The sequence below is a fragment of the Ambystoma mexicanum genome, chromosome 14 (assembly GCF_040938575.1).
Source record: "Ambystoma mexicanum isolate Mex_15411 chromosome 14, UKY_AmexF1_1, whole genome shotgun sequence".
Taxonomy (NCBI): Eukaryota; Metazoa; Chordata; class Amphibia; order Caudata; family Ambystomatidae; genus Ambystoma; species Ambystoma mexicanum.
This window is the reverse complement of record NC_090940.1, coordinates 562579170-562604310: the sequence shown is the minus strand read 5'-3', so window position 1 is coordinate 562604310 and position 25141 is coordinate 562579170. Positions and strand designations below refer to the sequence as shown.

The following is a 25141-nucleotide window of genomic DNA, read 5'->3' as shown; positions in this document are numbered from 1 at the left end:
TACCATCGAGTAAAGCCAAGAAACTCCACCACTTCGCCTGCCCAGGCACCAAAGGTATTGTGACAAGGAAGAGCATCTTCCAGCCTCAGGAATGAAGGGGTCCCAGATTTGTCATGGATCCTGTTCTCCTGTGGCATCTCTGGTACTTTGGGCTGGGGAACCTATCAAAAGAAAAGCAGAGCATTACTGAACATATTTGGACTGGGCTGTAATAGACCAGTTAAAGTACACCTTAACTTTTCCTTTATAGGTTGCCCAGGTTGGGGTGAAGAGAGGGGAGTGGATCCGCACACAGTATCACTATTTAAGTCTAACGAAAGTATGCTGCCTATGTTCTGAAATTAACCTACCTTTTTTCCTTGATCTATGCAGTTACCCCTTGCTTAGCAATTCACATGTTTTTTAAAAAACTGTCAGCAGTTGGTGCTTTATTAATGAATCCAAGTCTTGTGTGGTAGAAAATGGGGGCAATATATATAGAGGATATATCTATCTATTTTCCAATATTGAAATAGAACTGCAGAGTACAAAGTGTATTATTATTTGTGTGTGTAAATCTGAACCTTATTTTATATAAAGAAGCTGTGTTATCACCTAACATAGTGTGGGGGCTTGAGGACTCACTGTACTTAAGAACCAGCCTGCATCAGCTCCTGAGAGCTTGGTTGTTTGTGCACGCTACCATATAGAGAACCTGAGCTAGGGTGCTGTGCCTCTGTCCCAACCATATAGGCGGCAGAAGTACAGATACCCCTGCCAGTCTTTACAGTAAGATTGTTATGAATTTCCAAAATGGTGATTGGCTAGAAATATAACATAAATGGTACACACAACTCTATATCCTGACATTTGGATGGTTCATAAAGTAGTTCCCCGCGATCACTGAAGTACATTGAAGAGGACAGAACCATACACGTTTGATTTGGGGGAAGTTCCAAATTAAAGTAGAAGGGAAATGTAACATTACATAAAAAGCACGCAAGACAGGTCAGACCAAAGTGTACTCTTATAGGGGATTTGACACGAAGTCTGAAAACGCAAATCACGCCGTATTCCCATCACATGTCGGGTACGGAAGTAAATCCTGCAAATGGGGTTCATCTGACATGGGGGGGGGTTCCAAAATGGCAACCAGATGTGTAAACCTCCATGTACAATGCATTTTTGCGTTGGCCAAAGCCAAGCTGAGCACGGTGTGAGATGGTTCGAGTTTATACTCTCTTCCTACAAGTAGTCAGAATTTGAGAATGTGTCCGTGCAGGCATAGCTCACCATTCTCTTCCCCATTTGCCTCCATTGCATGCACTTTGCACACAGTCCACTCTGTGCTCTGTTACTTTAGAAAGAAGGGTTGGCATGCCTGGATTTTTCTGTCTGGGGTCTGACCAGTGTGGTAACACCTAACTGAAAAAGAGCCTCCAAATTTCAAGGGTACGCTGCAGCACAATTTGAGCCAATTATGCGAGCACTTACTGATGAATTACATTTTTTCTTTAAAGTGTTTGAAACTGCCCTCATAGGTTCGATTCTGGTTCTTCTGAACATCATGTATTCGCCCCTTTCCTGATTTTATTTATAGAGCGCTTTACACCAAGGCGCTGTACAATGGAACAACATAATACAAAATAACAACAACAAATAACATTGGGAGCAAAAATTTACATCTTGAATCATTCAACAAAACAGTGCAAAAAGCAATTAACTGAAGGCGGGAGTGGGAATAGGTGTGGGGGTGGGAGATGGATTGGACGAGGGAAAGTGGAAGGGAGAGAGAGGAGTAGGAGAGGGGAGAGAGGAATCGGATGAAGGGAAAGTGGGGGGGAGTTTTCAAGGAGGAGAATGGAGGAGGGATTTAAGGGAAGTGTGAAATGAGGTGAAGGATGTGGTAGAGCGGATTGTGAGAGGGAGCGAGTTCCAGTGCAGAGGTGCAAGGAGTTGGAAGGAGCGGAAACGGGAGGAGGCGCAGGGGGGTGGAGGTACAGTGAGAAGGAAATGGTCAGCTGAACAAAGGGAACGGGAGGGGGAGTAGGAGAGAAGGGAGGAGAGATAAAGAGGAGCAAGACCATGGAGGGATTTGAAGACAAGGCAGAGAAAGTAAAATTTTAGCTGTAAGTGGAAAGGTAGCCAGCCAAGGTGAGAGAGCGAGGAAGAGATGGAGTCATCTCCTAGCAAGTTCACTGAAATAATCTCCCACCCTGGCACTCTATACAGCTGTATCTAAAGCAGGTTGGACCTCACAAGCGTACTTCAAAGGAATACTGCAGGCAGAGAGAGAGAGGGAGGACTGAGTCAGTTGTGCTGCATACATTGAACTGAGCCTTAGGCATACATTGTAACTGGTTATTATACAGCACGACTTCCGCCATTGTGTGTAGGGGAAACGTATCTTAAAGCACTTGGTCACCTACACCTCAGCTTGTCAAGACTTCCCAAAAGAGGAACCTCATAACCATCAAGGAAAAACAGTCTGTATTCCATTGGATTACAGAAAAACCTCTAATACCAAACTTCCAGGTCCTTCCTATAAATAGATCAGTTAAAATCTTATTTTGTTGAGTACATATTTCAAAGCAGCTTTATGGTGTTAACCAAAACAATTATCTGCCGGTGGAATTTGGCACGTGTTTCGCACAACAATACAACTTGTCAAGAGGATACCAAAATAATGGTCTGAGGCAGGTTAGAAAACCCCACTTAAAATCATCAAACTCCCTCAACCTAACACCGGAGATGTTTAAAACAACTGTGTCTGAAATCAATAAAACATCCACCCGGCTGGAAGAACGAAATTCTCATTTGAATATGTAAATGGTTTAAAGAGTTGTACAATGTACGGATACTGATTAAAATGAGTTTGGTACTGTGGGAAAGTATAATTTTATAAATGCACATGTACCCCAACCCACTGATGTGGCTTCCACTTAGTTGTCCAATACTGATGTGTTGGCTGCATCTCCTTGACATTGCAAATTAAGTAATCTTTATTAAATTAACTCAAAAACAGTACAAACTATTTAAACTTCCACGTGGCCCGTCTCCCAGAGTACTGTAGATTAAGCGTACAGCTTCTCCATCATCAGCACTATGCGTCAAAACTAGAACTCGTGGCATATTTGGACACTGTTAACACCACCTTGCCGCTATGAGAATTAAACGAAAACTAAACGCATGTAGCACGTGCCTCAGCACTGAAAAATATCCTACTGTATTAATCTGCCTATGTAGAGATAAACTGAGAAAGTATGCCTGCGGGGTAATAGCCCAATGCCCAAACAAATAAACAATACAAGCTTTGTATTGCTTAGCACCCAAATGTTTACTATTCTGCCTAGGCCCCTGTGGAATACTAGTTAACATAGTGGAAGGACTTGAGCAGGCCAATAGAAGTTATAAGTAGGGCTGGGTTTTAACTGGGCTCTTTTTGCCCAACAAGTTCAATGGGCATTAGAAAAAGGTGCTCAGGCTCATTTAGTATTTTTATTTTAGTTATCTGAGTAGGTTAAGTTATGTTAAATGTTAAAGGTATTTGTACCGCACACCGTCAACCAACGGAATTTGGTTCCCAGGCACTCAGGCGGATCTGCAAACGAGAAGGCGGGTGGGTTAATGAGAAGAGGGCGTAGGATAGTGAGAGGTGGTGTTCTGTTGGAAGCTTCAGTTCAGTTTACACTGTGCGCTGAGCTTTGGTGCGTATATTGGATCAATGTCAGTCCTCGTATGCTGTTGGTGCAGCTTATGTGTTTGTTTTTGCAGTGTGGTGAAGTGCGTGCAGCTTGCTCTGTGAGAGGTGGTTGTGAGTTTTTTGTGAGGTAAGTATACAGAAATGTGAGCTTTTCGGTTAGTGGGTTGTATGTCTCGCAGCTAAATCTTTGCAGTATGGCTGAATGCCTAGATTTGAGAATCCTGTATGGTGCGGGAGAGGTTCAGCTCTCACAATACACTACATTCCACCATATAACAGACATAGATGTAGGCCGCACCTAGATTCGAGTGTCATGCAAAGTCGTGGAGAGGCCCAAGTTTCACAATACATTATTTTTCACCATATCGTAGACAAAGATTTAGGTTACACCTAAACTTGAGTCCTGCAAAGTGGGACAGAGGCCTAGATTTTCATAATACATTGCGTTTCACCATCCGATAGACAAAGGTGGAGGCTATACCGAGATTTGAGAGTCCTGTAGACTGTGTGCGACGCAAGCTAATGTTCATTCTAACTAAATGTGGCAATTGCTGCTATTCACAATTCTGTCTAGATGCGACACAGGTTAATGCTCACAATAATAACTAAATATGGCACTTGCTGACATTCACAATTCTATCTAAGTGTCACATTTGCTAACATTTACAATTCTGTATGGGTTTGGCGCAGGCTAATATTGACGATTCTAACTAAATGTGGCACTTGCTATCATTCACCTTTCTGGCTGGATGCGACGCAGGCTAATATTGACGATTCTAACTAAATGTGGCACTTGCTATCATTCACAATTCTATCTGCATAGAAGTTATGAGGGTGAACCGTTAGGAAATGTCACAAGATATGCATACCCCAGGGAAATAATCTGACAATGACTGGCTTGCACCATATTCATTAAAAAAACAGTCAACATGGCCCAGATAAAAAAAGCATTTTAGGCACTATGAAATATTTTGGGAGACGACCAATCCTGGCGATCCTCAAAACGCACAAAGCTAATGCGAAGAGTATAGGTCAGTATGGACCCAAGCTCTGGGCATTCTTCTGCAAATTCAACGCCAAGAAGACATTTCTTTTACAGGAGTTCTGGGGGTCCTAAATGGGTTGGACATCTTTGCAATTCATAAATTGGCCACCCATTTAGTTCAGTCTATGCCCTAAGGTCTGCGTCACTCTGGCTATGCAGCTGGTCTAACAAGTCTACAGCCTTCACATGCGCCATCCTCAATGATGTGTTGGCCTGCAACTTTGCATTAAAAATATCCCTGCCTGGCTTTGTTTGTGCAGAATTTAAGACGGTTGGGGAACACATGTGTTTCAATCGCCAACCTCAAAAGCAAAAGGTGGCCTATATAGTGTAGGCTCGTTGACACATAGGCAGTTAACACCAAGAGCTGCACAAAAAACGGAATTGGATGCAATTTGTAATTCATACATTTAATCAGTTTGAGCAATATCTGGCAAGATTTGCATCCCTGAAGGACGGTCACTGGCCTACCAAATTTAGGCAGAGATTGCTGCCTATGGGTTCAAACCTGCTAGCTTGTGAAAGTACTGAGCAGGAAACCAAACACCTTCCCGCAGCAGCCGAAGATGTTGATTAATGTTCTACTGCTTTGTGAGAAACCTACAACTTGGGTCCAATACACAGGTTCCATTGCTTAAGTCTCACAAGTTGGTGCAATGTTGCCATGACCTGTTATGCTGTGTTGGAAGTGCATTCCTGCATTTAAATATCAGCCCAGTTCTGCTCTACTGCTCTAACTTCTCTCACACTCACTTCTAATGAAGATCCAACTTATCTCACACTCACTCCTAATGAAGATCCAACTTATCTCACACTCCCTCCTAATGAAGATCCAACTTCTCTCACACTTGCGCCTAATGAAGATCCAACTTATCTCACACTCACTTCTAATGAAGATCCAACTTATCTCACACTCACTCCTAATGAAGGTCCAACTTATCTCACACTCACTCCTAATGAAGATCTAACTTATCATGTACTCACTCCGAATGAAGAACCAACTTATCTCACACTCACTCCTAATGAAGATCCAACTTATCTCGCACTCACTCCTAATAGAGATCCAACTTATCTCACACTGACGTCTAATGAAGATTTGAGCCGGGATACATCAGCTGTTGGGTCTATAGAAATGTGAACAATAAAAGAAAGCAATGTAATCTGATTAAATATCCCTCCTTTACAGCTGTATTATATCCACTTTTGGGAGCAACCGATCCAGAAAGCTCTGAAGACATATCTTTTGAGCTAATTAGTTATTTAGCATTGGCCTTGTTGGGTAGTTTGGTCTAGCGTGGATAGGCAGTCTTGCTCTCGGGTTTCTATTTTTTGTTTTCCTATTTCATTTTATTTATGTTTCTGAGCACCCTGATGCCTCTGGCCTTCTTTCTTGGCGCTATACAAATAATACATGAAAATAAAGATAAGGCTGTTTCACAACCTCCAGAGAAGAGCTTCAAGAATGGTGGCTGCGTTAGACCACAGGCCCCCATGAGAACAGGTGGACAAATGTGACCATAGCTATAGTGGTGAAAAGAGAGAGGACATTGATATAATAAAGATGTTTGAATTTCTGAAGGAATTAAATGTAGTGCAGGAGACTGCATTTTTCAGCACAATGCTTTTTCCCGAGCTTGGGAGGGGTAGGGGGGGTAGGTCTGCAGATTGTTTGGACTACGACATCCATGATCCTTCATCAGGGCTATGCTGGCTATGGGTGATGGCAGTTGCAGTGCAAAGGAGTGTAGCAGTACATTTGGGAAATGGGTTTCATTTGGAGAGGGTGGAAGAGGGATTGAATAGTCTCCCAAAAGAACTGATGCAAACAGATATTTGTGGTAACTAAAGAAAACTGGGGCAGTCAAATGGGCACACAAGTACTGAGCAAGCCAGGTTTAAGATGCAGATCATGCAGTCCGTCTACCATGAGACAGCAGGAATTGAGTCACTTGGGCAGTCTCATCCGCTGTCAAGCATCAAAGGTTGATCCATAGTCCGTCCTTCTTACCCATGGTGCTCTATAATGCCAGCAGTATAGAGAATTTGCATCTTTGGGGAATAGCTCCATGTTTTTTGCATGACTTTTTAAAAAATATATTCCTGTTTGCAGAGGTTATCGCTGAGGCCGCGCTCTGCAAATGCGTCCTGAAACCCTTGAAAGAAGCCATCGACTCCCACCTGTGCACCATCCACACCAACGACGGCACGTTGCGTCTCCTGAAGGAGAACCAGATGGTCATACAGGGCACGACCACCACCGAGCTGGGAGTGACTACCAGTGTGCCCGAAGTGGTGGTGATGGAGAAGATACTCCACAGGTTTGCCACCATGCATAAAGCCTACTCGCCTGAGAAGAAGATCACCTTCCTGTTGAAGTCCTGTAAGCTCATCTACGACTCCATGTCGTCTGGAAATCCAGGTAGTGCCGTCATCTTCAATCATTTGTCTTTCAATGTGTTGGCAACATTTTGTTTGCCTGCTCTTTCGAAGCACAATCATATTCAACCTCTGAAACAACTCTTAGGCATATGCTAAAGAGCGTGCTTGGTATTCCTGAAGGCACCAGTAGAATTTTGAAAGGGGTCTCGAATATTAGCAACCGAGGAACATAGCAATCAATCATACTTTGTGTTGTAATGTAGCGAGTACAGGGCTAAGCACTTCCCGTCTGAGTCTAAGGTGAGTAATAGAGGGAGAAAACGAAGGACTGGTGGGTCCCGGGTAGCATGCGGGGGTGAGAGTGATAGTGTAAAAGCATGACTTGGCCATGTGACACGAAGAGGAGTGGGTATAAATTGGATGCAAGTAGAGCTGGGGCACAAGGCATCAGCCAGTGGAGTAAGTTGCGTGCGAGACCTCAATTGTTGAAGTCCAGGATTGGGGAAATTGGCGAGAAGTGACAAAGGAGCTAGCAGAATAGTGGTGCTTCAAGGCAGCAGAGAGTACTTGGGTGAAGTCGATGAACGTTGTTTCGGCCACTTTGCCAAGAAGTGGAGAAGTTTCGTGGAGGGAATGCCAAATTTAGACGAGATTAGAAGTCATTCAGTGTGGTCGTATTTTGGGTTTGGGTATCGGATGGGATTGACTAATGTGGAGAGGGTACAGTCGTAGAAAAATACAGTGAGGAGTGAACTGAGTTGGATGAGGGGCCATGTTGAAGGAGATTGATAAGAGTATAACCTGCTACGTATGTTCACCTGTCCTTGGCATCACACCAAAGAGTATTTTTCCTTGCTCCTCCAGTGTACGTCTCGGAATTTACATACCAGTCACATACAGGAGGCTTTATTAAACACTGGTCCCATGGGCAAGAAGAGTAACCCAATTGCTATGCCTGTTCTGCAGTGGTACATCTGTTCCCATTTCTCCCACGTCATCGTCTGAATGCCCCTCTGCCCCCAACATTCCCCTGAACAAAACCATGCAGGCTCCCCAATATCCACATCGCCCTCCACGTCATGTCTATGTACTTGATTCAAGCCATGGTCCTTTCTGGAAACCAGTCTTAATAAGTGTTGGAAATCAAGAAGACGCGGGCCCACTCATCAGTATTAGGGGAACAGTGAGCCTGCGGGGCCAACTTGCTCTCTTCTGACCCCTCTTTACTCCTTGTCCCCTAATGAAATGGCATAAAAGATTACAACTTCAGCTGCTAAGGTCTTGTTGTCAAGCCTGTGAGCTGGTGAGCCTCCACAGCGGCTAAGGCAGGCCTATCACAGGAGCCTGTGGTCATCACTTAAGCCCTTCGATGCAGTGTCTGTTACTGACCTCTCTGTATGTTCATGTATGAATAGTTTTACTGTCGCCATCTTGCTATACAGTGCTCTTTCTTAACTATGTGCGCCCTATATAAAACCCATACATTTTGCAACTTGGGCAGATGTTTATTTAATGCAATTGTTTTTTTATAAAGCGCCTAATACCATACCAGAGTTCGGTTTCTAAGCGCGGATCGGGATTCGAACCTCTGTTGATATGCGTGATCTTGCTTCCAAGACCAGGGCATTGCCCCCAGTGCTATCCTCCATTCCACTTCTTCTGGCAGTTTGCACTTAAGTAGAACCCCCATCTCACCCTTTATATTTTCATCTCCCCATCCTTCTGGAACACTTTCTTCCAATTATTGACACAATCCCTCTCCTCGTTGTTTTGACTTTCTTCAATCCTCACCCCTTCTCTTAACACATCACGTAACTATCCCCCAATTTCCAACACAATTAGTACCCTAACCACTGCAGCTCCATTTTCTTCCTAGCACACCTCCTTTTTGCCCATATTTTTAAAAACCCGTTTCCCTTCTACTCCAACCCCCCACATCCCCCTACGTCCATACCCATAATCGTGTGGTCGTCAACATGACCTGCCTTCGGACCATCATGCCGTCTTTTGCCTTGCCCTTTCATCTTCTCTCTCTTCTTTCATAGACTGACTCATTCCGCTAGTCCTCCTTCTAAGATTAACAGCAGCACGTGTGGCCATGTCCTCTGTCCTTTTTTCCTTCCTTCTGTACTTCTCTCGTCCTTGCGTTTCTTTGTCCATTCACCCCCAAAACTGTGGTACCCCAATCACCGAATTTCCACCCCCATTGATCAGCCCTGACTGTCCAGCTCCCGGACCCTGTCCTCTGCTGCTAGCCAGAGGCGTAGCCAGGATGGTCTCACAAGTGGGGGCCTGAAGCTAATGTAGTTTGGTCCACCGCAGTGACATTAACACCTGTAAATGCCCACAATATGCTGCTGAGTGGGCATTTACAGATTGTGGGTGAGCCTTGCCCACTCGGGCCCTACCCCGTCTACGATGCTGCCGCTGGGCCTCTTTGCCCTATCCATGATCCCGATCGTCTGCTCCCCTTCAGTGTTGTCTCTTGGGGAAGGCGCCCTGGTCTCTCCCCCTTCTTTATAGCTGTGCACTGTTTTTCTGTTCTCGAGACCTCTCACTTGCCTTTCTCCCTCTCGTGCACTCTTGCATTTTCTCTCGCCACTTTCCGATTTCTCCTTCCTCTTTCCTAGTCCTCTCTTCCACACCACCCTTTTGCACTCCAAATGTTGGCAATTGTGTACCAGCTGTCATTCAAATTCCTCACCCCACTGGCCCTTGACCCCCTCTGTTTGCTAGCGTATATCACCCAGCCTGCACCTTATTGGTTGACTTCTCCCTCTTGGCCAAGGTGGCGGTGCATGAGACGTCCCTACCGCTGGTGCAAGCTCGTTTATATTAGTGGTCTGTCTCTTATGGTGGGTCAGGGGGTGGCGCCCCTGCATTTTCCTGTTCTTTCTCTGCATGGTCTTTCCACACTCCCCACTTTCCAATGCATTGAGGCCTGCCTTCGTATATGTCCTTGCCCTTCCCGAAAACCTGTGCACGTGAGTGGGCCTTACACATTCCCCTCTGTGCGCATCCCTTTTACCGCTCAGTCACCATTTTCTGTAGTTTTCTTTCCTAAATCTCCACCATGATGGGAATGCTGTGCTGTTTGATGCTCCTTTTGGGATACCTGCCAGGCTCATGGTATTTGCAGTCCCAAACATCTGGAAATCCAAAGACTGCAGACCCCTCATTTATAATGTTTAGCATGACTGTGATCACCTTGACTAACTATGTCTTTGTTTTCAGGAAAGTCACACGGAGCGGATGACTTCCTGCCGGTGCTCATGTACGTGCTGGCGCGTAGCAACGTGACAGAGCTACTCCTTGACGTGGAGTACATGATGGAGCTCATGGACCCCGCTCTGCAGCTGGGTGAAGGTAGGTCTGGCAGCCTTCGACTAGGACTAGACCATTGCTGACATGCAAATAACAGGGGGGGTCCTGGGAGTCTCTCTGCCAGACATTAGTCCTGGATTGCGAGAGCCTTACCCAGAGTCTTTAGCTCACTATCTCTGCCAGACATTAGTCCTGGTTACGAGAGACTTACCCAGTCTTTAACTCACTAACTTTCATAGAGAAGAAATATCCAACACATATCAATCTTTGTCCTGCTCTGGCCATACGTCACATTGGCGATTACAACCTGAACCATTGGAGAGATTGGCCATGTGACAACCCTAGCCTGCGTCACATTAGTCGGGCAACTGGAAAGAAGGGCCCGGATCAAAGCATGGCTTGACCGCTAATTTACTGGCGCTCTGACCATGCACATATTGGTTGCATAGGATCTTGCAAACTGATGACCTTGTCACATCCGGCTAGTTAGACATTCTATGTAGAGATGTATAGTGTGAATATACTTAAGGATAAATGTTTGACATAGAAAATGAAGTGTGAGTTGCGCGACAAGACTACAAAGTGAAGTGACCCCCCCCACAGAGATGTTTCATTGTAATATTTAGACTTCAATGAGCATTTCTCATGTATGTTACGGAAGTGCATAGAACGAACAGAGGAGCAGGTTTAGAGTCAACATCTTGCAAAGGAGATCAGCCTCTGAAACCAGATCATATTAATTGGCTAGAGGAGGATGAAAGTAAATGGTCCTTACTTAGATTGGTTCAATTGGGCCTTGAAGCCATACTAATAATGATGTATTTCTTATATAGAGCTTCACACCCATAGTTCTCAGAGCGCTGAAATAACAGAAGACATTATCCCACAGTGTGGTACTCAATTTCTCGACCTTGGTAGGGTGAAAGGCTGAGTTGACGCTGCCAGGATTCGAACTTGCCACAGCAGGCTGCGCACAGATGAAATGAACGGTCACTGGAGTATATTTTGAATGCTGTGACTGGCTGTAGTCTGGTTTGAGGTCTGTTGGGGGATGTTTTCTTAAAGGTGAATGCAGCATGCCGGTTAACACGAAGGTCCCAATATGCAAAGTCGAGGTAGGGGAAGGCGGAGCAGGGCGTTTAGGCGTGACTGTTTCAGCGTGTGACATTTCGGGTGGCGGCCATTTCTTCGCAGGCCCCGTTTTGGTGTGCCATGTTGGCCACAGCCGGTTTGGCGCGGGTACCGTTTGGCCCCAGGATGTTTCGGCAGTAAACTGAGCAAGTACGATTAGGTATACAGATCACAAATTAAAGAAGAAAACATTGTAACTGCATTTCACAGTGACCTGCACAGGCTTGTGAACACATGTACAACACTTTGTAAAATGTTAAACTAAATAACAACGGCATATGATGGCGAGCTGTGCGTCACAATGACACAATAACGTGAAGCTGTAGTATAAGAATAATGGGAAAACTCAGAATATGACAGAATCTTAGGGTGAGTTTTAAGTAGTGCAAACCGAGTACACGTACAGCACAAGGATAAGTGAATAATTAACAGATGCCTTTTAAATGCACCAACGGACGTTGGAATGAAAGACGGCTGGGCACGAGCACACCCTTGTATGTGTAGTGAACCGTGCAGTATACGGCGCATGCATGTGTTTCCGTTTGTAAAGTTCAGAACACATTAGACTGCAAAGTTTAAAAAGTGTGCAGTGCCAAGTGCATGCAACTAAGGCTTGCGTATGCATGTGCAGTTGACTGTTTTGCTTAAAGATCAGAGAGTGGGCAGGTGTACACTGCTGTGCATTGCAGAGCATGTGTTTATAGAGTTGAGGAATGGACAGATGGCATGCAGGCGTCTAGTACTCTAAACTGTATCGTGGAGCCTGTCCTGCGGCTATAATGGTGTGGGCTGTGCACAACGTATGTGTTTATAGTTCTGTGAAGTGTACAGTTCTGCTGTATAGTGTTGTGACGTGTTGGGCACGCGCAGTTGTCAATTACTTTGAAGTGACGGTTCAAACGGCATGCAAGTTTGCACTTGCGCGAAGCGTGCATTGCAGACCAGATGCCGATGTGGAGTGTGCAGGTCATGTGTATAATTCAGTGGAGTGTCCTTATGCTACATACTCTTAAGCGATTGTGTTTGTGTATATGACTTCTAAAAGTGCCGACTCGCGCAGTTACTTACCCAGAGTACCAGTATTAGGCCGTTCCCTCAGCGCGCGCCAGCTGCGAGCCCCTAGTAGACTTTAGGCCGGGGTAAATCATTCCCCACTCAGCATATTGTCACAGCAGCTTACCACACTCGACACCTGCCGCTTCAGCTCCATCCCCGGGGGTGTTTGTTTTTTTAAACCTAAGGTGCGGGGGGGGGGGGGGAGTGTGGGTCTCTTTCTCCTTCTTTCTCTTTCGATTTAGTCTCAGTTCAGAGGCCCCTGATTGGCTGGAAGGTTGTTAAACTATATAGCCACGGTGGTCATTAATCCAAATTAATCGCCCGTGTTATGCATAAGGAAGATGCACAACGCCATCATGATTCCATTGCAGGTCTTGACTCTCCAGGGCAAAAGGATTCAGACATTGAAAACAGGAGACCCAGCAGAAATTTGGGAGTGGCAACGTGGCATCACTTTGCCTGGATTCTCTTGAAGGGGACTACTCATGTGCTTTGGGTCCATGAAGGTAGATGGGCACACCCCCTGCATGTTTTGGTTTGTGACGGGCCAGCTAATTTAGTCTGCATCCTTGTGGCTGAGATTAACGCAATTTGGCGCCTGTAACATGTGCAATCCTCATCCAACAGTAATTTCAATCTTTGTGCACATAGGGTTGGGGGAAACGAGGGGTCCAGAGTGATAACTGGCCATGGCCAAGTGATGGACCAACAATGTTTCTACCCCTTGGAAGTTCTATTCGGGTGAAACCAGCAGAGCCACATTCAGAGGCTGTTGCTGAAGGCCAGGGGTCCACGTTAGAGCTTTTACAGCTCATGCTGACCCAACATTGCATGGTGAGGCTTCTGATCAGGGAAGGACTGGAATCCTTTGGCCTGAGGGGGTAAGTAGTGTCCCATCATGTAGTCGCAGCAGCCCCAACCCACCATGCAAACTGTATATATGATATTTAGACATTCTTGGAAATAAAATGCATAGATCCATTAATTATAGCCTGTAACAGAAGCGGGAATGCATCACTTTTTGTACCCTTTCTGGATGTTATGGAAGCCTGTATTACGGTTTCCCTTGGTGTACTGTTTAACTATGAGAGAGAGCCTGCACGGCTCGGTCTCGCATGCTATGCCTGTTCTCGCTCTGATCATCTGAGATACCGCCTATCTGAATCAACCTGGGCCTGAGCGGTCTTTCCTTATGAATTGGAAATCTCAATCCTTGACATTCCTGCCACAAGTCAATTTCCAGGCATTTTTAAATTGCCTTGCGTCACGAAGCCGAGAAGGATCCAAACATGACCAACACAGTACAAAACAGTTTATTTAAATTCTTTGCCACTTCGATGACCATTTTAAGGTGTTTCTCGCCAAGCCAGAGTATTTTGGGAATCACCTTGCCTAAGATTCTGTAGGATAGTGTTTCTCTAGCTGCACTCTAAATAACTCTTTGAATGTGTTTTAAGCATCCCCCACATTTCTGGGTTTCCTATGTGTCTAATGGAAAGGGGCTTTTCCAGCCAAGACTTTGCTGAACTTCTCACCCCAGAGACCCTTCCAGGGAGGAGTTATGAATTTACGGTCAGTCAGTCAGTTTTAGGGGTTTGAGTCCCTGCTTTCTTTCCTCTATAGATGACAGATCTGCATCTTCTACTGTGGAAGTTGGGGTTCTGGTGAATCAGTTTCCACCTGCATCTCGGGCATGATGTGCACCTATATACGATGGGCCAAGGTAGTGACAGGTGGTAGGACTTGGCAACGCCCATCTAAGCCCTGATGTTTCCACTAGGAGGCTGGTAAATTGGGTGACTCGGGGATTGGGTTGGTGACCCTATTCTGCCTCCTCGATGAGTCGACATACACTGCCTCAAACCTCTCCAATTTCTCTACTCCATTACTTTATACTAGATCCTTCCTCTGACTTCTCCTGCACCTCACTGATGTTACACCATGTGCTCGTACCACCATCCCTCATTAAGTTAGTCCTCTTTGTCTCATGGTTTATGTGCTTTAATCCTCTAATCTACCCTTCAGAAGGGTTCCCTTCCACACTCCCCTTTAAATGCTCTTCCTGGGTCGCTATTTCCCATTCTCCTCTTTGTTCCCTTTAACCTCCTAGCCACTCCTCTGCTCCTCATTTGTGAGGTCAGATCCCTCCTCTGTTTATTTCTTCCAACCTCCTCCCTAACGACTACCTTTCTCTTGCTCCGTCTTCTCCTCCTCCTCCTATAGCTTCTTCTCAACCCCTTAGATACTTCTACACCTACTCCCGTCTTCCTCGCCATCTGCTTCAAACTCTTCAGCCTCGTCTCTCCTGACATTACCTCCGCCCTGCCCCTCTTTCACTTGCAACTCTTCTCCTTTGTCACCTCTTATTTCCCCTGGTGACCTCCCGCCAGCAGCCTTCATTATCCCCAGCTCTCATCTGCAACACCCATCCAACTCATGACCACTTCATTTCCATATTCCCACCTCGCATCTGAGGCATTTCTGCCTCTTATAGTGGTGGGATCAACAAGAGTGATTAGCCATTATTCCCATAAGTGAATATAATTCCTGTGTCTGTTTCGAACTAACCACCATTGCAGGACTTGGCGGAATGCCTGATTGAGGGCGATCTTATTGGTCCATGTGCCAGTGACTCTCTACCTCCTGGCATCCAGAAATCCTTGAAGGGGTGTCATCTGTAGCCTGCAAAAGGGGACCAGATGATGCATGAAGACCTCAACCCCACTAGGGACTTGATGGACCGGACAGTTGCAACGGACACCGTAGACAGCCGCTGGACCTTCCCCAGGATGGCCTTCACCCTCTCTTCCGATGGAGTCGCCAGACACGAAACTGAGACGGACACCCAGGAACGGTGCTTTCCGAGATGGCACTATGCAGGACTTCCGATGGTTCATTGAGAATCCTTGCGAAGTCAGAAGCTGAATGGTCTCTGCAGTGTGCTGGGTAGCCAGTGCGTGGGACCGGATAAGCCAATCCCTGGATGACAAAACACAGGAACAGCCAGTGTTTGCCATGAACGGGAGTCCAGAGTTGCCAGAAAATTCCCTTCCTCCAGCTGGTGGAGCACATGCTCCAACATGACCATCCTGAACTTTTGAGATTTGAAAACTTGAGGCGTCCCAAGTCTAGTAATGGTTGCCACCCTCCTCACTTTTTCTTTATCAGAAAGTATCTGGAGTATACTGCGGAGAAACTGAGGGATCGGTTCAATTGCCCCTTTGCATAGCATGGCTTGAACCTCCCGTACAGCTGCGCCATGTCTAGCTCTCGTTTTGCGACAGGAGGAATGCAGGGACACCTGTCCTGAAATTCTAAAGCGTGCACCCACTTGTCTGTCGAGATCTTTCACCACTGATAATGTTAGATAGCCTCTGACAGTCAGCCTCCCACTGAAGTGTAGAGTGGGGGTGCTGGTCCTGGGTCAGTCAGGCCTGCTTCGGCGTCTACGTCCTGGATGGGGAGCGACAGCAATGCTGGGTGAAACTGCCATAGGCTTGAGAGCGCCCCTTATAAACCTCCTGGTGGAGTGGGAGGGCGGACGATGGGGGGGCCGGGGAGCGGTATAACCCTTGGAGCATCTGGCGACTCTTCCCTAAGAGGAACAAAAGGACGTTGTCCTCTGCTGCAGGGTTGCCAGAGAGCGTGCAGTCTCAGAGTCAGTCTTAATGGCCTGGAGGGTGCCATTGAACGCGTTACCAAACAGGTTGTCCTCATCGAGCGGCATGTCGATGGCCTTGGTCTGCACATCTATGTGGAAATGTGTGGCTTTGAGCCAACCTTGACGCCAGAGATCCATATCTTTCCCCCATCTGGTGGAAGCCGGAGATCGCTATGTCGAGAGCAACGGTGATGAGGTGGTCGGAAGCCACCCCCCCTCCTCCTGGAACAGGGCCAATGCTTCAGCCTCCTGGTCATTGGGGAGGAAGTCGAAGATGGGCCCCAGATTGTACGACAGCTGCCTGTCATACTTTGACAGGATAGCAAGGGTGTTGGTGGCCTTGGTTATGGAAGCTGCTGTGGTGGTGATGCACTTTCCTGCAGCATCAACCTCTTGCCCTTCTGGTCCGGCGGAACCATAAATATGAAGAAGGGTTGGAGGACCTCTTCCTGGTGGTGGCCAGTACCACGGAGTCTGACTAAGGCTGGGACCTGAGGCACCTAGGGGGTGAGTCTGGAACACGGTACTTCTACTGCAACTGGTCATGCTTAGCAGGTGTGGTATTAGGAGCCTTTATGACCACCAGGCCATCCTCACATATATCATCCAACAAGGGCACTGAGACAATAGTCTTGTTGGAGGAATCCCGCTGTTCAAAAAGGAAACCCTCCTTTTTCTTTTCTGGCACCCGGTTGAAGAGTTTGGCAGCCTTCGAGATGAGCGGGTGGAAAGAACCAATCTCTTCTGGGGCAGAGGCCCTGGTGGGCACATCAATGTCCAGAGGTTCCCCATTTGTGGGAACCTAGTTATTGAACTTATCCATGTGAGTACTGAAGGATTTGGTGCCCGCGCCAGTATCCGTCTGAACTGGCTCCTAAATTAGAGGGTGCAAACCCCCTGGCTCTGGCTGAGGGGTAACCAAGGCCTTATGAGGCAGCGTCTGCTGATGCAGAGGAGGCCTTGGAGGACTTTGCACTGGAGCAGGTCAGGAGCAGTGGGTAGTTGCTGCTGAATCTCAGCCACCAGTGTGCGTAAGGTGGTGAGTATGTCCAAGGACATTTCTTGCGGTGCAGGAGCAGGTGCCCGCAGGATCTGGCCTGAGCCCCTGGAAAGGCTAAAAGAGTGTGAATGCGTATAGGCAGAATGGGGTCAGGTTCCCCTTTGCAGTTCTTCCGCAGAACTGTTGTAGAAGGTTGGGATCTTTTGTTGGATCCCTCAGGAGCGAGAGTAATGAGTGGTGCAGCCTTGGTGGGTCTGGGCAGATAGTCCACAGCTGAAGGCTGCTCCCTCTCCGAATCAGAACCATTTCCGAAAAAGGGGACTACTGAGGCCTGTGCAGCAGCAATAGGAGCCGTTGTCAACAGGATCATTGTCGGGGTCGCCGACGTAGACCAAGGAGTTAATGACCCTGGGCGTGGTGACCATTGCAGAGGTAAAGTTGATGGTTGTTGACAAATCTTCTATAGCAGCTGTTGATGGAAGACTTGTTTTCACACACTTTCGCAGATGAGCGTCATTGACGAGGTGCAAGTCAATGGTCTTGATGGATGATGACGTCCACGAGGCTTGTCTCAATGGCGAAGATGTCAGAACAAGTGACGGCTCCTTTGACGACTTGCTCTTCAATCTGGGTTTGAACAATGGGGCCAGCTATTTTACTCGTGGATAGAGGAAGTCCACCTGCAAGTAGGCTAATGTCAACTGAGTTAGAAACACAGACCAGCCCCTCTCTGAACTGAGTCCAGCAGCCACGGAGACCATTGACGAGAAGGTGATGGAGCGTGAGATTTTGACTTCATTTTTTGATCTTTGCCAAGGAAGCATCCTCAAAGGACATCGACCTCTTAGAGGGAGTACGCTCCGTGGACCTGCTGGCCCTGGAAGAGGCATGACTATGCCCGGAGGCCATGTGTGAGGCCTTCCCCCTCCTTGATCGATGCCACCAATCTCCGATGATGGTCCTTCCACGTCTTCGACAAAAAGGATTGACAGATTGAACAGCTGTCATTGCCGTCAGGATGAAGACATTAAAGGCATTTGGGGTGCCAATCCTCTAACATATTTGTAAGGCTACAGCTTTCACAGGACCTGAAGAGGCTTTCCTTTGTGGCAGTCACCACGGTTTTCCAAGCAAGGCCTGGGCCTGTGGCACCATGAGATCAAGATCTTCGATGGCAGCTGGTCTGCGCTGTCGGTAGCGACAGTCGATGATAATGGATGGTAGATCACTTCAAAAAATGAATTATTTTTCGATGCGGGAAGTACAAGGACTCCCAACACTAGAAATGTAGTAAAATCAGAAGATTGCTACCAGGGGTGGAGCTTAATAGTCAGTGTCATTGGCTGGGGGTAGTATGACCCAAAGGACACTGATAGGCTATTGAGGAGACGAGCAGTTTTAGCTTAAACTAAATTGCTTTCATTTCTACTGAGGATTCCTAGCCTGATGACTGGGAATATTCATGGCATTTGACTCCATGCAAGACGCCTTGCTGGAGAATCATGTTTTAGCTCATTGTGCCCATCACAGAAGAAAAATATACATTTTTTCAGATCAGTCTGGCCACACCTACAAGGAAAGTCCAGTATTGAAATGCTAGGCAATACTCCTCCGAACAAGCGTATCGGCAACCCCAGACACGTGTGTCGGCCTTGTTGAGCCTTGTCAGTGACGTGAAAAGTCGCAGTGAGCTAGCCGCATTGAGTCGTATACCGTCCTGATGGGGAACCTACCCACAGAACAGGATATTTGGCCATGTTCATTCTCAGTAGAGGGGCTCCCCCACCTTTGCTCATATACAAAGACCATTGCACCCTATAGCAGCTGACCCAGTGTGGGGTGCCAGTTGTTCACTTTCTCCCCAGGCCAGCCTGCCCCAATACATCTGAAGACTGTACGTGCTGAAAACAGCCCTTCGCCTCAGTGTAAACTCGGGCTAACTGATGGCAGTCCTTCTAGAATGAAACGGGACTGGCTTGCTGGTATGGCCTTAAACCCCCCCGGCTTTATTGGCTTAAAATGGCTGCATGTGTCCGTCCTTATTTACACTTTGCTTTACTCCGCCCATACTTGGTTGGGGGACCATGTTTCACTATTACCAGACTTTTCTAGATTCCAAAATGCATCACCTTAGCCATTCACTAGGAAATGGGGACTCGGCTTTCCTCTAGCTCGCTAACTTGACAGGGTGGACTCCCCCAGCTAAACGCAAGCGTAATTAATAAACGTTCATTCAATTGGACCAAGTTATGCCCTTCTGTCATGCGACATGTCCCAGATAAAAACAGATCTGATGCTTAGCTTCACACGTGTGTAAACTTGCTCCACACTTGCCAAGTATTGGTCCATGGCGCATGAATGCTAGAATTATCAATTACATTTGGGAACGCTAGTCCAACTTTGCCTTCTGGGATTTGTAGTCCTGGATTTCTTCATTGCAAACGCAGGACTCCCAGTCCAAAGATGGAATGTTTTACAAACCAGGACTGGACTATGGACCCCAAAATGGAATAGATAATATTGGCTTGTATAAGGGTGGCCAATCGCCTTTCGACTATACTCACGCTTGACCTTAATACGATAGTTTGTCGGACTTGCGATTTAACCCACAAGCCCAAACATATATTCCAGTTGAAGGCAATTTACATTCCGGGATTCTGGAAACTGTAGCTCTGCGGCTGTTCTGGACTATGACTCCCATGATCACTCACCATTGAATATGCTGCCTAAGACTGATGGGAGTACGAGTCCAAAACACCACGATAGCCAAAGATTGCACACCCTTGCCCCGATGGTCATTCCACTATATTGAATACAAGAGAAATCGCCCAGTGCTAGGGATGGGTTTTGGGGGCTGTTCGAAGAACACCCTTTTGGTCTTCATTTCTCAAGCTCCGGGTTAGTTAGCCTGAGAATGTTAATTATTGTGGACCCCTCTCACCTGGACGGACTCCTAGATTAGCCCCGTGACGCCCCTTCTATTTTTTGCATGTTTCATATCCATTCCAGAATGCCAAGCTTAGATCACAGTCGTCTTGATTTCGGTAACTTTCTTCCCCTTTGTGAGACACATTGATAATGTTCTTCCTGTAAGATGTGTTCGTTGTCCTTTTTTTTTCTTTGACCACAGCAAAAAAGGTAAACCTATATTTCAACACACACAAAAGGGGCGCAAGAGTTTTGGCAAAAAAGGCTGGAGGCCGGTGAATGCTGTAAACATTCTGTCGTGTTGATGTAGGCTTCATGGCTGCCCTCTCCTGCCATTGCAATGAAAAGTTTCTAAGTTAGAAATCCGAAAGTAGGTAGAAAATAAGTTATTTTGTATTCACATGCCGCCATCTAGTGTCCACTACAATGTATCTCGGTTTTGTTTTTGAAGTAGTTCGAAAATGAATTACTTTGTAAGTACATGCCGCCATCTAGTGTCTACTGAAATGTACAGCTATTTTATTTTGTAGTATTGCGAGGCCCTACGTCGCAAAGATTTGCAGGGCCCTTATGTGAAGACTGTAGTGCGCATGTGTGCGGTCCTGGCGCGCAGAACAGGAGAAAGGGAGTAACGGAGATAGGAAGCAGACGTCCTGCGTTGCTCCACCGGGAGGACTTATTGACTTAAAGTGCAGACAGGTACAGTAACACTGAGTTTATTGAGAAAAGCACCAAGCAGTGAAGTTAACTGCTGGTGGCAAGTGCGCTTTGAGATACTTTAATAGCACGCAGCCAATTCTATGACAAAACTGGAGGCGAGCATTATGCTTCAACTTCTTTAATTTACCACTCCTTAGCAGTTTCAACAAAACTCAAAAACCACAAAAAAACAATGAAAATAGTCTGGATAGACTTTCTTCTTTTGAACTACAATCCCCAAAGTCTCTGTAGTACATTTCACTCCATGCTCAGATATGACCACATCCTGTTCCTGAGCTCCTCCTCTTCTTTTACTGCTCTTCAAGCAGATAAGTACTATACTAGTTCTCTTGCTAAATTGTGAGATTGTGTTAGTTGATGTGTATCATTGTTAACATGGGTTGTTAATGGTAGCAGTATGCATTATGGTGCTAGTACAGAGCGTTAAGTTCAGAAAGGTAGAACAAGCGCGTATGCGTTTTAGGCGGCATCTTGCTGACGACCGTGCCGAGAGCTTGTGCGAGCGAGCAGGCAGCCCCTCGTCGCGTCTGCCTCGTGCCGCATTCTCGGCACTCCAGGGGTGCAGACCCGGCGACGAGGAGCGCGCCGCGGCTCAGTAGAGCCATTCGGAAGCTAGCTGCCCGAGCCTTTTCCACTGTGGGAGGCAGCGAAGCTTGCGAGCGCCAGCGGCCCCCTCCTTCGGGGAGGCGAGTTAAGCAGCGTTCGTGCTCGCCGGAATCCGAAAGCCCCCGCCGTTGTAGGGGCGGAGCCAGGATTAGCTCTCCGCTTCTGCGTTAGCATCATTGCAGCGGAGCAGAGCAGCAGGATAGCCGGGCCCGGTGGTGACTTTTCACATACTGAAGCTACGCAGTAGCCTCCAATACTCGTGCCGAGTCCCGAGCAGCAGCTTGGTCATCCACACGCGCCGAAGTGCGGATAAAGCAGCAGGCAGCTGCCGAGTGTTTACGGCCATTAACATTTACAGCAGAGCTGATTGGAGAGCTCAAGGCCTACACGAATAATGCCCCACAAGGCGGATGAAAATATACACGGAGTCCGGTGCAGCCACTTGAGAAAGCATATATATGAGAAGGAAATTATTAAAAGGATTATTGCCAGGATCCTAAGCACCTACAGTGACAGGGCGTGCATTGACACCCTCACGGGTATTGCTCAGGCACACAGCACTCTCCTATCATGTCGGACTTTGAGTGGAGCGAAGAGGAGCAGCTGTCAGATCTCGCTGCCAGTTTCAAGGAGGTGCTGGGGAGTTCACTGGTAGATGCAGTGGCTCAAGGGGTTAGACCCCTCCAGGAGAGACTAGAGTCCCTAGAGGCTATGCTCATTCAGCCCCCAGACAACACCGGACGAAAAGAGCGCACGCCCACAGAACCCTCAGAAGCAGGGTCACGGGGGAGTACCAAGGCCGAAAGAGGAGAGCCCCTCTAGACCCCCAGGGCCCTTCGGATGGGGCGAGAGACAAGGCCCCGGAGGTCGTCGACGCTTTCGCGAAGCTTCGAGAAGCATACATGCGGCGTCAGACTGTGCCAGACCTCACGACCCCCACTCCAGGGGAGGAAGGTGATGGAGAAGGGAACCCAGGCTCGGAAGAGGAGCCGGAAGAAGGTGAACCTCCCTCGCAGGACGAGGAGGAACGGATTGTGGAGGACGACCTCATACCCAGCAGAGGTAAAAAGCTGCGCAAGGAGAAACACCTCGAAGAGGACAATGAGGAAGGGATGTTTGATCCGGATAGCATTCAGAACCCGAGGTCCTCCGACTGGCAGCCCTCGCAAAGAGTGGCGCAGTATATGACCAAAAGGTTAAGGAAGGCACTGGACAAGGAAGTCCGCCAAAGACTTCGAGTGGAATGCCTGAGACTGGATCTTCCAGGAAAGGTGGCCGAAATGCCAGAACTAGATTCTAAAATGTTGACATTTGTTTTGAAAACGAGCAAGGACCCCCGGAAGGGCATTGATAGGTCCTGGAGGAGTTGCCAGGAGAAGGTGTTGGATCTAGCAGGGCCACTAGCAAAGATCATGGATTTGGCTGGGAGAGCTAGAGATACAGGGGAAGAAGTGGACCCCGACGCCCTAGCAGGCTGGGCGCAGAGAGCAGTGTGCCTTTTAGGGAACGCAAACTGCGCCATAGCCTCAGAACAGCAAAGAGGTTTATTATTGAACATTGACGAGAAGCTCAGTGATCTAGCTTCATACGAAGCAGGTGAAGCAGCTCAAGGGCTCCTATTCGGTGAAACATTCGGCAAAGAGATGGGTCGCTTCGTGGGCACCTATACATCTTTGGAGAAAGCCCAAGCTTCCATCCGGAAGATCTTTCCTAACCAAATTTTTGGAGGGACCAGTCGCTACAGGGGTCGCTCGACTGGTCGCAACCATGGAGGACGAAGATCCCAGAATCCCAGAGCGCAATACTGGGAAAATAGGCAACAGGACTCCTTCTTCCCCTCCCAAGAGGTTGCAGAGGAAGAGGAGGCGGCCGTGGACAAGGATTCACGCAAGGTGAGAGTAGCGTATTATCCCCCAGTGGGGGGGGAGAGCTGGCATGTTTTGGAGAAGCTGGCGCGAGCTTTCCAGCGACGCATGGGTGTTACAAACGATCATGGGCATGCAATTAGAATTCGTTCAGACACCCATACAAGAGCGCAGGCCTCACCAGCAGCGATTAGAGCGTGCAGAACAAACTGCTAGATCACGAAATAGCCCAGCTAGTGACAAAGAACGCCATAGAAGAGTGCCCGAAGGACCCTGAGTTTATAAGCAATATGTTCCTGGTGCACAGAAAAGAGAAAGTGCGGCCAGTTATAAACTTAAAGGAATTGAACAGTTGGATAGTCTACCGACATTTCAAGATGGAGGGTATCCACCAATTCTGGGACTCGCTCAGAGAAGGAGATTGGCTGACGAGGCTGGGCTTGAAGGATGCCTACCTGACGATACCGATATCGGAAGAATTCAGACCTTTCCTAGCTTTTTGCTGGAGAAGGCGAGCATGACAGTTCAAGACCATGCCATTTGGCTTGCCTCGGCGCCTTGGGTTTTTACCAAGGTGATGAAGCCAGTGGCGGCCACAATAAGAGACAAAGGGATAAGACTAATCATTTATCTAGACAATCTGTTACTCTTAGCCACAGATCGAGAGACCCTCAAGTACCAAACAAGTTGGGTTCAGAATCTCCTAGCGTCCCTAGAGTTCCTAGTGAACGTAGAGAAGTCAGACACAGAGCCATCTCAGGGGCTAAACTTTGTAGGATTTATCCTAGATACCAGGAAGACGACGCTCGAACTTCCAGCTCGGAAGATTCGCGACATCAAGAGGGAATTGAGGGGTTGCCTTCAAAGAGAGGTAGTCTCCCTCAGAACGCTAGCGAGAATTGTGGGGCTGCTCGCAGCCTCCATCCAGGCCATATTTCCAGGGCCGTTGCACTATCGAGCGCTTCAGAGGCTGAAGATAAGACATCTGCAGCAAAGCCTAAGATACCACCAATCTGTGCCGTTGGACCAGGAATCCAAGACAGACCTGGAATGGTGGTTTAAGGATATGGACGCCTGGAATGGTCGTGCCATTTTCGCAGACAGGACAGACTTGATCATATAATCGGATGCCAGCTGACAGGGCTGGGGGGCTCGGTGCGGAAACCTGCAAACAGGAGGGAAATGGAGTGAGGAGGAGCTCCGTTTACACATAAACTGCCTAGAGCTACTGTCAGGGTCTTTCGTGATCAGAACCTTCATGAAAGGGAGGTTGTGGTCGGGCATACTGCTGAAGATGGACAACATATCAGCAGTGCGATACATCAACCATCTAGGCGGCACCAAATCCAGGATGCTTGCCGAACTAGTGAAAGATTTTTGGCACTTCTGCCTGGAGTCAGAGACATCGGTCACAGCGGAGTACCTCCCCGGGACGCTAAACATAGTAGCGGACTGGAACTCTCGCTACCTCACATATTCCAGCGATTGGAGGCTGGATCCAGCAGTGTTTCAGAGGATGACCGAGATATGGGGTCCAGTACACATAGACTTGTTTGGATCCCGACTAAACGCTCAAACAGCGGAATACTTCTTCTGGAGGCTAGACCCGGGAGCGCAGGGGACAGATGCATTCCTACAGGAATGAGCAGAGGTCCGCACTACGCGTTCCCCCTTTCATGATGCTGAGCAGAGTTCTAGCGAAGTGTCGGAGGGAGACTGCGGAATTGCTATTAGTAGCACCATG

General features: G+C 47.5%; 1 protein-coding gene across 1 annotated transcript in view; it reads left to right on the top strand.

The window, feature by feature from the left end:
- Positions 1-25141, top strand: part of RIN3 (Ras and Rab interactor 3) — a 693813-nt gene that overhangs the window by 655240 nt on the left and 13432 nt on the right. The window contains exons 7-8 of the mRNA XM_069637919.1: positions 6838-7146; positions 10341-10472. Coding sequence (XP_069494020.1) covers positions 6838-7146; positions 10341-10472 — 441 coding nt within the window. The remainder of the gene's footprint in view (positions 1-6837; positions 7147-10340; positions 10473-25141) is intronic.